This window comes from Rhinoraja longicauda, chromosome 4 (assembly GCF_053455715.1).
Source record: "Rhinoraja longicauda isolate Sanriku21f chromosome 4, sRhiLon1.1, whole genome shotgun sequence".
Lineage (NCBI taxonomy): Eukaryota > Metazoa > Chordata > Chondrichthyes > Rajiformes > Arhynchobatidae > Rhinoraja > Rhinoraja longicauda.
In genome coordinates this window covers 64,319,124-64,332,258 of record NC_135956.1, presented here as the reverse complement: position 1 = coordinate 64,332,258, position 13,135 = coordinate 64,319,124, and the positions used below count along the sequence as shown (strand labels likewise).

Here is a 13,135-nt window from a genome sequence, read left to right as displayed (position 1 = left end):
AAATCTCCGTGTTCTTGGTTGTTATTATTGACTGCTGACTAATATATGTCTTATTTCTCAATCCATCCATCACTGACTTGGGACCTTGAATTACCTCCCTCAAATTAAACTGATAGGTATTTTCATGTTGAAAGAAATGAATTAGTTTATTACACTTTGATATAAATAGTTAATAACACTCATCTCTTTGGTGTTCTGTTCAGAAAAGTCTGTTTGAATGCTGACTGAACAGATGTACTTCAGTTGTATTGTGTTAACCAGTCAGTTCTCAGACTCGTGACTCTTTTATCAGTGACCCTGCATAGTCACTAACTGTATGGTCTGTGTGCTTAGCAAAGCTATACTGATGCTGATTCTGGCGCCAAAGAAGTTAGAGATGAAATATGTGGAATACAGTGAGGAAAAACATTCTACTAAAGTCCTCCATAGAAAATTGCTTTTCCAATCTATATTAATTAAATCTACTAACATGTTCTCTTTTCTTTCAGAAATTGTCTACATTTTAGCCCAGTAAACCAGTCACAAACACCCTGGTGGTTTTCTCAGCCAAATGTTTACTCTTCATTGCAACATTAAAAAGTTAAATAGTATTAACAAGCTGTACAGTTAGAGGGGCTATGATGAAAGCTGAATACTCTGATCACCCAATGACATGTAAAAGCACATTTCAACAGAAACTGGATAATGATCAGCAGTGGACTCTTAGTGGACATTTATCTGGAAGGGATTGCTCAGTCTAGGAGTAATGATGGCAGATGGCTTATCAAGCCACTGCGGTTTGGGGATTCCTGTTGGTAGCATTTTAACACAGTGAGGGCTTTGGCAGATCAGCAAGGACTTTGGATGTCAGCACCACAAAACACCAGATTGGTGGTTGGCTAAGGATGAATAACGTGAAGATGGACTGAACAATATTTAGGACAAACATGGTGGACAGTGTTTATTAACAGATAGATGAATTAGTAAGCTCTTAACTCCAGAGAGCTAGATAGAACTCTTAAAGATAGCGGAGTCAGGGGGTATGGGGAGAAAGCAGGAACGGGGTACTGATTGTGAATGATCAGCCATGATCACATTGAATAGTGGTGCTGGCTCGAAGGGCCGAATGGCCTACTCCTGCACCTATTTGTCTATTGTCTAAAATAAAACGCCCTTTCCCAGCAACCAACATGGAACCTATCAAAGATTGGGTATAAAATTCATATCATAGATCATACGTCTCCAAAGACATACAGGTATGTAGGTTAATTGGCTGGGTAAATGTAAAAATTGTCCCTAGTGGGTGTAGGATAGTGTTAATGTACGGGGATCGCTGGGCGGCACGGACTTGGTGGGCCGAAAAGGCCTGTTTCCGGCTGTATGTATATGATATATGATGATATGATATTTCCAAATGAACATAAAAGGGAGACAAATTCCAAAGACAGAAACTAGCATAAAACTGCTTTAATAAACATAAATTGCACTACCGACCTCAAATAAATGTATACATATATATTTTTCAAAACAAATGGTCTATAAATGTTCATGCTTAATCTGCATTAATAAATGTGTTTTAAAAAACATGTTTAAACCCCACCTGAAATGGGTTTCTCGATTTTTCTTTCCTGGCCTTTCTGTTCAATTTTTAGATGAACAGTAACAAGATATGGCTGTCACAAAGCCCTTTTGATTTATGAATGATTATTGTAAACTAACATAGTATTTTACAATATGTCAATGTGTGTGTCTCTCCAATTTTCTGCGAAACACTATTATTAACAATTTAGAAATCTGCAACTACTGATTTTAAGTGCAAGATACTGCTTAAAGAATATTAGGACAATTTCAGGATTGTGGTCACAAACATGGAGATCATGAGGATGAATGTGCAAAAGGCAAAAGGGAAATAAATGTTCTTTACAGAGGTTGTGGTATTTTTGAGAGTAACAGCACTAAATAATTTGAAACCTAATCCCAGATCAAATGTAGGAGCATTGTTTTGATGGTGGAGGGGTATTTCCTTGCATATTCAGTACAGGAAGCAGTGCACAACAGTACTTTTTTTTAGATATACCGGAGAGGGTGATGGATCTTTAAAATACGGCTATTGAGAAAAAGTTGTGCTTTTCTGATTATTAAATATTGCTCTAATTTGTAATCAAATTTCATTGGCTGAGCATGCTGATTCAAGCATTCTTTCACATTCCCACCCCACAGTTTAGTTTATTATTGTCATGTGGGCCGAGGTACAGTGAAAAGCTTTTGTTGCGTGCTATCCAGTCAGTAGAAAGACAATACGTGATTACAATTGAGCCATTTACAATGTATGGATACGTGATAAGGGAATAAGAAAGGTTGCTGTGGGAATAGAGATTTAAGAGTTTGGAGTGAATATGAGTTTGGAGATTTGCTTCTGTTGCTTGCACGCATATAGACGCCTTGGCCTGGGTGCCGTCTTGGAAGCCCTGAACCTTTCAACACCCTTTTACTAGGAATACACCATGTATACAATACAAATTTGTATACAAGAGCACAACAGTTAATTGATGACCTGCAGCAAAATAGAAAGAAGAGGAGGAGGAATGAGGGCATGTTAGTAGAAAACAATGAAGAGCCTATCAGTTTTTGCCTCAGCAAACGAGATTTGAAGATTTGAAGATCTCACTTCACTGGTCCTGCGCTGAGGCAAAATAGATCAGCACAATCAATAAAACCAAATCATTACATCACATGGGTTTGTAGTTTCCAGTGACAAAGTATAGTGGCAATATTCCTGGGATATTGAGGAAATTGAGTAATGAATTACCAAAGAATGTCAAGGGTAGACAGCTAACTTTCTCTTGTTAAAGATTAATTGCCGGGTATTTTTTGTGATATAATTATTACTTGCCACTTATCAGCCCCTGTCCAAATATTGTCTTGTTCTTGCAGCATGCAGCTATGAACTTTTTCATTTGCTAAAGAGTTGCAAATGTAATTGAATATAGTGCAATAACTGGTGAACAAGCTTCCCTTCTGACATTATGATGGAATGAAGGTCATTACATCTATGAAATGGCTTTTTAGAGCAGCTTGTGGGAGAGCCCACTAGGGAAAAAGCAATTCTGGATTGGGTGTTGTGTCATGTACCAGATTTGATTAGGGAGCTAAAGATGAAGGAACCCCTGGGAGGCAGTGATCATAGTATGATAGAATTCAACCTGCAGTTTGAGAGGGAAAAGCTGAAATTGGACATATTGGTATTACTGTGGAATAAAGGTAACTACAGAGGCCTGAGGGGGCAGCTGGCTAAAATTGATCAGAAGGGGCCGCTAGCAGGAATGATGGTGCAACAGAAATGGCAGGCATTTCTGGGAGTAATTCTGAAAAGGCAGGATCTTTTCATCCCAAACATACCAAGGGGAGAATGAAGCGACCGTGACTAACAAGGGACTGCATAAAAATAAAATAAAAGGTAAATAATATGGTAAGATTAGTGGGAAACTAGAGGATTGGGAAGCTTTTAAAAACCAACAGAAAACAACTAATTAATAAAAAAGTATTAAGGGGAGAAAGATGAAATATGAAGATTTTTCTGATACAGAAAGAGTAAAAGAGAGACAAGAGTGGACATTGGACCGCTGAAAATGACGCTAGAGAAGTAACAATGGGGAGCAAAGACGTAGTGGCAGATGTAGTGAACAGGTTTTTTTGTGTCAATCTTCACAGTGGAAGACACCAGCAACATGCCAGAAGTTCAAGAGAGTCAAGGTGCAGAAGTGAGTGCAGTTCCTATCACGAAGGAGAAGGTGCTTGGGATGGTGAAAGGTCTGACGGTGGATAAGTCACCTGGACCAGATGGACTACACCCCAGGGTTCTGAAAGATATAACTGTAGAGATCATGGAGGCATTAGTAGGGATCTTTCAAGAATCACAAGGGTTAGGAATGATTCCAGAGGACTGGAAAGTTGCAAATGTAACCCCCATGTTTAAGAATGGAGCGAGGCAAAAGGAAGGAAATTTTCTGCCAGTTAGTCAGTGGTTGGTAACATTTTAGAGTCCATTATTAAGGATGGGGTTTCAGGATACTTGGAAGCACATGATAAAATAGGCCGAAACCCGCATGGTTTTGTTTTGTGGGGGGTGGAGGTAGAGGAGAGAAATAAGTGGGAATCCAGGTGGGGCACAAGGGATCGAGGGGATGGGGTGGGGAGGGGTGGTGGTGGGGGGGGGGGGGGGGGGGGGGGAGAGGGAAAATAATTTGTTTGTGAGAGGTTACTTAAAATTTTAGAATTCAATGTTCATACTGTTGGATTGTAAGCTCCCCAAGCGGAATATCAATGGATGTTGTTTACCTGAATTTTAAAAAGGCCTTTGATAAGGTGTTGCACATGGGGCTGTTAAATAAGATAGGAACCCATGGTATTAAAGGCTATGTGCTAGTAGCATGGATAGAAGGTTGGCTGACTGGCAGAAGACAAAGATTGGGAAAAAAGAGGGCCTTTTCTGGTTGGCTGTTGGTGACTAGTGGTGTTCCACAGGGGTTGGTGTTGTTCCACTACTTTTCACATAATATGTTAAAACTGAATAATGGAATTGATAGCTTTGTGGCCAGGTTTGCTGATGATACGAAGATGGATGGAGGGGCAGGTACTGTTGAGGAAACAGGGAGTCTGCAGAAGAACTTGGACAGGTTGGGAGAGTGGGCAACAAAATTAACAAATGGACTACATAATAGCAAAGTGTACAGTTGCGTAATTTGGTTGAAGGAATAAAGGCATAGACCCTTTTCTAAATAGGGAGAGGTTTCAGAATTCGGATGTGCAAAGTGGCTTGGGAGTGCTGGTGTAGGATTCCCAAAAGGTTAATTTGCAGTAATAAGAATGAACTGCAGATCTTTGGTTTATACCAAAGATGACACAAAATACTAGGGCATCTCTGGAGGTCAGGCAGCATCTCTGGAGAAAATGGATTGGTGATATTTCGAATCGGGACCCTTCATCGGACAGATGTTAGCATTCATTTCGAGAGGACTGTAAAATAAAAGCACGGATGTAATGCGCTGGCCACATTTGGACTATTACGAGCAGTTTTAGGCCCTATATATGAGAATGCGCTGGCGTGGGAAAGGGTCCAGAGGAGGTTTACGAGAATGACCTGTGGGAGGATTGGGTTAATGTACGAGGAGCGTTTAATGGCTCTGGGCCTCTACTTGCTGGAGTTCAGAAGATGAGGGAGTTCTTATTGAAACCTACCGAATAATGAAAGGCCTAGATAAAAAATGTTTCCAGCAGTGGAAGAGTCTAGGACCAGAGGGCGCAGCCTCCGGATAAAAGGACGTACCTTTAAAATGGAGATGTGGAGGAATTTCTTTAACCAGAGGGTAGTGAATCTGTGGAATTCATTTCCACAGGCCGCAGTGGAGGCCAAGTCATTGGATATTTTCTTGAATAGATTCTTGATTAGTAAGAGTATCAAAGGTTACAGGGAGAAAGCAGGAGAATGGGGTTGAGAGGGGAAAATAGATCAGCCATGATTGATTTATGGAGCAGACTCGATGGGCTGAATGGCCTAATTCAGCTCTTATGTCTTAAGGTCCTATGATCTTAATGAAGCAGCTGATGTTGACTGGGCCCAGGACACAGTCTTGAGGAACTCCTGTAGTAAATTCCTGGGCCTGGGATGATTGACCTCCAACAACTGCAAGTATCTTCCTTTGTGCAAGATATGACTCCAACCATTTGAGTATTTTCCCTTGATTCCCATTGACTTGGGTTTTAATGAGGTTCCTTGATGCTCCTTCAGGGTACCTACAAGCCGCTTTTTGTTACTTATTCGTTGGTGGTTGACTGTGGTCCAGCAAGGCTGCTGTCTTGACAAACAATGCAGCAATCTGGGATATAAAACAAATATGAGGGCAGTTTTGAAATACTAATGTTGGGAACATAATCCTGAGAGAAAATGGTACATCCTGATAAAAAAGGACTCAAAGTGCTGGAGTAACTCAGTGTGTCAGACATATCTGAGGAAGGGTCCCGACCAGAGCTGCTACCTGACCTGCTGAGTTACTCCAGCACTGTGTGTCTATCTTCAGCATTTCTAGCCGGCTTCCTACTGAAGTGCTGAGTCTACCCATGTAGATCGGCAATAGTTTTCTCATATAGGACCCCTTATTCTAGGTGCCATCTGAATGAGGTTTGTAATGAGTCTATGTATATTATCATATGAAATGGTCTTCCAGCATAATGTTTATTGTGTTTGGGTATAGATGGGAGAATGCAACATAAATTTCACATGATCTGTGATGCACTATGCCACGTTTAAAAGGTCGTATCTTAGTTTTTTATGCTTTTGAAATTCAGTCATCTTATACAGTATATTTCTCCTGTGTATGTAGAAATATTGAAGGAATCCTAAATTGCAACAATTTCTTAAAATTTCTGTTAAAGTTGAATAAATAGAAGCAATCGTGTTTTCAAATGTTATCTTTTTTTCTTAATTTTACCTTGGTTGAAATCTTGTCAAATTTGTAAGCAAGCGTTATACATTCATTATTCCAGTGGAATAGTGTAAAGGAAGGCATCAGTCTGAGCAGAGGCACATGGGGGCATTCCACCTCATTTATGGATAGAATTGCAATGTTTGCTATTCTTTAAATGTAAACTTCTAGGTTTGTAAATTCAAATGTTAATTTTTGCCAATCTTATCACTAATTTTAGTGAACACAACACTAGTGGACACAAGAGTGCTTCTGATCCTTTTCTCCCCACTCACGTTTGCCCGTTCATCTCTCACATCATTGATGGAATTCATTCTGCCTTTATACCAACTTCTAAGAGACTGGCCCCTTCTGTTTCACTGCACCAGTGCCCCCCTCTGACTGGCAGCTCTGATTAGTAGGAATAAATGCACTGATTGCTAGAAATTGCAGCAAGTCAGACAGCATCTGTGGAAAGAGAAACAGTTAACTTTAAGATTAAAGGGTCTTTGTCAGAGCTAGCAAAGTGAGAAAATATGTGCGTTTAAAGGTGCAAAGACTGGGATTAGATAAAGGGAACATCTCCATTAACATCAGGCAAGGTTGCTGTGGGAATAAGGTGTTATTTAAGTTATCTGGTTAATACATTGATGGGGCAGTTAGAGAGGATGTAAAAGGGCAAAACCTGGAGCGAACTTCTATTACAGTAAAACTCAGATAATCCTCTTTCCATCCATTTGGAAATCTCGATAGTTTAACACGGTTCACAACGTGATGTTTGCAATTTCCACTCCGGGTCCATAGTTTTCCATCTGCTGGCTGGGGTTTGGGTCCCCACACTTCCCCCGTTGTCAGGGCCCTGATTCCTAGACTTCCCTCCGCTCATCAGGGCACTGTGTTCCTTTAAACTCATGTGGCATGTCGGCTGAGCTCCTTTGAAAATTACAAGGTTTCCTTGGAAAATCTGCAAGTCCAGCAGTGTCTGATTAACAGAGTTTTACTGTATCATGCCATGTATCACCTGCCACCAACTCAGATTCAATTCCCGGTGTAATACAAATCAAGGAGGTGAATTCACAATTAAACTCTAAACCTAGACCAATGCACGAGTGACTTGCAAAGTGGAGAGATCACTCAACAGCATCAGTTACTAAGAAAAGCTTAGGCATCAAGTGAAAACAAAGGATGTTTATCAGAATATAAAGTCAAATACATTGTGGTAATATTTAATCAAGTGTATACGTAAATTTTAAAACCATTGTTTTGCTTTTTTTGTTGCCTCTTTTATATTGATTGTTTTTGTCTGTGCCGTTAAACATTCATTACAAACTCTGCAAGATCAATTTGTTTCAACTGAATTTCCTTTGCATTGTAGTTAAGAGAAACAAAGTGAAACGGAACTGAATCCATTGGGAATATCATCCTATTAATATTCCACTGGGTTAAATGATGGGGAAGAATTGGAGGGAGAGGATTACATACTCGTAACAAAACATGTCTGATGTTGCATCTGTTAAACTAAATAGATTGAAACTCAACATCCTCTTCCAGGTGACAATCCGCTGTGCTCCACTTCCCTCTGTATCCTGCCCAAACAATTATTTATGCCCAAGTGCAAAAGAAGAAAAATCTGCCATTTGCCCACCTGGGTTCATCTGTGGAAAATAATCACTTGAAATAGTGGACACAGCTGACCCAATGCAACAATTTCCCAATGCAACCATATCCCAATGCAATCTAACATCTTTGGGAGGGATTTGGTGGCAAAAAAATATCACAAACAGCAACAATTTTTGTAATTTAGAAAGATTCAAAGTATATTACATAAAGCCATTATCTTAGATTACCTTATCATTTTTATCTACTTTTTAATTTGCCTGAAATATTAATTTGGTAAAAATTAGGGACAATTGAATAATATTGGAGTATCATATTTGGTGGAAATGGGGCGATATGTGTAGAATTATGAAGCAGAAACAAGCCATTTAATCTAATTTTGCTCTACGAGGTTATTCTCCATGTCTGATCTTTCACACATTACCTAATCCAAGTGTATCATCTTATATTACTTTCTCTTGCATGTTCGTAATCAGCTTCCCATTACATGTATTTTTGCCTTTTGCTTCAATTACTTCATGTGATATTAAGTTTCAACTTTCTGATGAAACATTCAAAGATGGCCCCATCTGCTTTTTCAATGATTAGAAAAGGCCCATATGCACTTTTTGAAGAAAATCAAGGTAATCCCAGGTCTCCTTGACAATTTGTTTTCGCTATCAAATTAATAAAACTGATTTTGAGATCATTATCACATTGCAGCTTCTGGGATTTCTCTGGGCACAATTTTAGTTGCCACATAGCTAACATCTAACGGCACTTCAGAGGTATTGATTGTAAAACACTTGAAAGCAACACAAAGTTATTATCCAAAAGCTGGTCAGTCTGTCCATATTCTAACCAGATCATCCATGAGTGTCCTGAATGACAGAACATGACCGAGGATCTGAATTTTATACACCTTTTCCTTTGTTACTTTTGTTTCTTAATTTCCTAAACCCACCTCTAAAGTTCTCCACAATTGCTTTATGATTTTCTCTTATAGTTATGATCACTTGGACTGGATTCCCCAACCAGTGAAACGTTAAGAAGAACTTTTAAGTTATACAGCTATTTTTGTACCAACAAAATAAATGTTAAAAGAATGTTGACATGTCAAAAGCCCCTGCAAATCCATTAACTTCCAGATTTAAACCAAGTGTAACCCAAGTATACCAAAAATATTAGCATGACATTGTGATATTCCAATACTTTGGATACTTTCCAGAATCTGGAGAATTTTAGAAGATCACAACTAAAATATACACTGTCTTTTGGTCACATATTTTAACAATCAGACCCAAAAGGACTATGATTATTTTGCTGATAAGCTCTGTCACTTCTGTCACTCTTTTTGCATCATCCTTGTTCTATGTTTTGTTCTTTCACTTTAAGTTTCTTTCACTTGAGCCCACTCCCATTACGTAATTAAAAGGGCTCCTACTGTGACAGATAAGTCCCATGATCATTTGTACAATTTAATGGCACTACTGTAAATGGTCAGCTGACTATTGATGTTGAGGAGCTGGTCATAGTTATGTAGGTTTCGATGAGCTCAGTTTTACAAAGGATACATCATGGAGAACTAGCCAGGAGAATGTTTGAATATTTAAATCCAGAAATAAGAAAGGCATGGGTGAATGTCTGCAGCAGTATAACCAGGATGGACAATGCTTTGAAGGTGGAAGATGAGGGATGGGGTCATGCAACTTGAATTTAGGGATCCAGGTAAGAGATTAAAAAGCTAGAACTTTATGTTTGCAACCTCTGAGGTATTCTGATATCACATCTAGGAATAGGAAGATAGAGCATGGCTGAAGATATAGCGAAGACCTGGGTCACAGGCCCAAACTAGACAACAGAGCTGCAAAAGATCTAGTTCAGCTCCAGATAACAGCTGGGAAGGGTAACAGATTTTGGAAAGAAAATTGAGATTATGTCAGAAATAAAAGCTAGTGGCTTTCATTTTCCCAATACTTAACTGGAGGACATGTTCCCTCAGCCAGTACAGGATGGCAAGGATGGCAAGAGTGTGACAAAGTAGAATTAATGGAAATAATGAGAGAGATGCTGATGAAATAGAATTCAATGACATCAGCACAGACATAGAACCTGATATATCTTCTGAGAACAGTGTTGAATACAACTTGCAAATGATAAAAGGGAAAGGGCAATGGCAACTGGTAAAAGGGAAAATACGCTTTTAATAATATTGATTAACATAGAGGTGATGTACGAAATTTGATGATTAAAATAGCAGGAGCATTCGCTTAAAGATAAGATGAACATTAGTAGGTAATAAGGAGATCTAAAGAAAAATTGGAGAAAGATGTGGTTAAGGGAAGCAAATCAAGGAAACTCAAGGGTGGTTTGGTTCAGCTTGTAGAAGTAGGTGATCGGAAAGAAATGACAGGGAGCTGAGCAATAGTGGCGTAAAAGTTCAGAGGCTCACTGTAGTTGTTTGTAGTGAGGTTGGATGGAGATGGAGGAGAAGGCTTTTTGTATATTGTACATATCGAGAAGAAGAATTTGGGATTTTCTTTTGCATTTTAATTATGTCCTGCAATTTAGCAAAGGAGATTAAAACAAGTAAGCTTTATGTGTTCATTCCAGATGCAGTAGTGTTGACTAAATCAGTTGTTCATCATAAACATTTAACCCATGACCCTTAACTTCACAAATGTTCACTGTACTGAGATGAACAGCATCAGTGAAGAATCCCTAGAATTAGGGGGACCGAATGTTTTACTAGTAAAAAGTGCACCAAAAGTATGTTGCTGGTTTAAAAAAATGTCAATGTAATGGTATCCCCTCATTGGGTACTAATCTCTCCTTCAAATCGTGCACTATTACTTCCTCATTTTATCATTTGCATACTGTTTCTCAGCAATATATTTGAAAACACATCAGACTGCCCAGTAATGAAAGCCTACACAGCTGAGAAATTGCAAATATGTATATGCCTTGGGGCAACAGCTTTTCCAATGAGTGGATTCAGTACAAAGTGGGATTAAGAGGGACAAGTGGGTTGCGAGTGGAGACAGACAGAACGAAGAGAAACGACATGGACTTATGTGTAATTAATATGATCGAAGTAGCATGTCATACGAGATGTCATGGTTGGTGGTGGGGATGGGGTTCGCTGAGGTAAGAGGAAGCCTGAATTTTTTTTTATATAAAGAAAAACATTAATGGATAATAAGAATGTCTAGAGTTGAAATGACCAAGAATGAGTGACTTGACATACAGACTGATGAAACAATGCTGACAGCAATTTTGTGGAAAACTGGAATGGCCATTTGTTTGGGTGATAGCCAATTCAAGTTCAAATGAGGTTAGAGGTGATATAGGAACAGCAGCAGACTGTGATCAAATATTATCAACCTAACATTAACTTTGTTTCTCTCTTCCTGGAAGCTGCCCGTCATATAGCAGTATACTATTTCTAACTACAAATATACTGTTTTATGTGTTCCTAATCTTTTGGTAAAATATCATATTAACTTCCAGTGATTTGTGTGCAGAGACACCCAAATTCCATTAACTACCAACATCCTTCAGTCTCACTATTTAAAAAAATATTTATTCTTTCTGGTTTTACTACTTTGTTGATGACCTCACATTCTTCTACACTACATTCCAACTGCTATGTTCCTACACATTCACCTAGCCTTTCTTTATCCACAAAGGCACATACATCCTGACTTGAAAATATATTGCTGTTTTTTTTCAGCATCACTTGGTCAAACCCCTGCAATCCCTACTGATAGAATTGTGGAAATATAAGATGGTATCAGTTCAAGGGGGCAAATCAATCACCATCTTCTAAAGAGCAATTAAGGAAGGGTAATTAATATTGGCCGTGCTGGTGATGCACAGATTCTGAGCATTGCTATTATTGCTATTTATCAGTTATTGGTATTTATTAACTAAGTAAACGGGATAGAAAGCTAAGATGACTCAAAGGTAAGTAGCGTTGAAAACATTGTACGTGGAAGCGTAAAATTATAAATAGATGAAACATTTGGGTAATGTTTAGGCAAATGCATTCACTGTAGACAAATGTGAAGTCATCTAAAATGGAACGAAAGTGAATAGAAATTTCCTACTTTCTAAATGCTGATTAGCTGTGGCAATCTATTGAGGTTGAACACTCTACGTCTATTGATAATTAAAATTACATGGGCTGATGAAGGAAATAATAAAAACAACTAATAAAATGTGGATATTTATGTATCTACAGAACTAGAACAAAGTAGAACAAAGATTTGCATAACTGCAAAGCTTCTGTTAGACCACATGGAATTATGTGAGTAGTCCTGGGCATCATATTTAGGAAAGAAATATTGGCCTAGTAGAGAGTTCAATTTTATCAGACAGGGCTCTGAGAGTTAAAGTAGTGGGAGAGATTACACAAATTAAAGCTTTCATTGAGTGTAGATTCCAAATTTTGTTAATCATAAAGATGTAAATATTGGACATTATTGGCTTCATAATTGAGGTTATATAGTGGTAGGAAAGGTTGGAGGTACCCAACAGCCTGCTACTGTTGTAATATTCCCCTGTTCCTTACTTGTTTTGTTGTTTTCATTGAGCACATTGTTATGCATGCTTTTGGAGTTATGATCAATGTATGCGGTGTAACAGAGAAGCCTCTTTCCATTGTAATAGGACCATTGGAAGACACAGTTGAAGATGACGAGGAAGAATGTTTGTCTGAAGAAAATGATGCAATCAATGGAGGAGACTATGCACAGGAAGAAAACTTCTCAACAGAGTATGGGTCAGAACATCTCAGCTGTGAAGAAACAGAATATTACTGTGATAAAGGTAACTAGAGCTAACTTATTTTACAATAGATATTGCCATTGGTACGGTGGATTTTAGTATATTGCTGTAGAAAATAAGGTCTCTATTATCGAAGGGTATTTGGATTGTTTGCAGTTTCTTGTTTTAATATTACATAAAGCAATGGTCTATCACTAGTTCTGTTAGTTGGTGCATTGCTTCACATTCTCATGCCTGAAACCAGGCTCAGTATAACTGTTGCAATGTTTCCACGTTGTGTTCGCTATTGAGTCATTGTCAGTTTTTGGATT

At 38.5% G+C, this 13,135-nt stretch overlaps 1 protein-coding gene across 7 annotated transcripts in view; it reads left to right on the top strand.

Annotated features, from left to right (window-relative positions):
* zfpm2a (zinc finger protein, FOG family member 2a) overlaps positions 1-13,135 on the top strand; it is a 493,657-nt gene that overhangs the window by 102,441 nt on the left and 378,081 nt on the right. For all 7 annotated transcript variants that reach the window (XM_078397881.1, XM_078397879.1, XM_078397877.1 and 4 more), the window contains exon 2: positions 12,708-12,866. In XM_078397881.1, coding sequence (XP_078254007.1) covers positions 12,732-12,866 — 135 coding nt within the window. In that variant the 5' untranslated portion in view covers positions 12,708-12,731. The remainder of the gene's footprint in view (positions 1-12,707; positions 12,867-13,135) is intronic.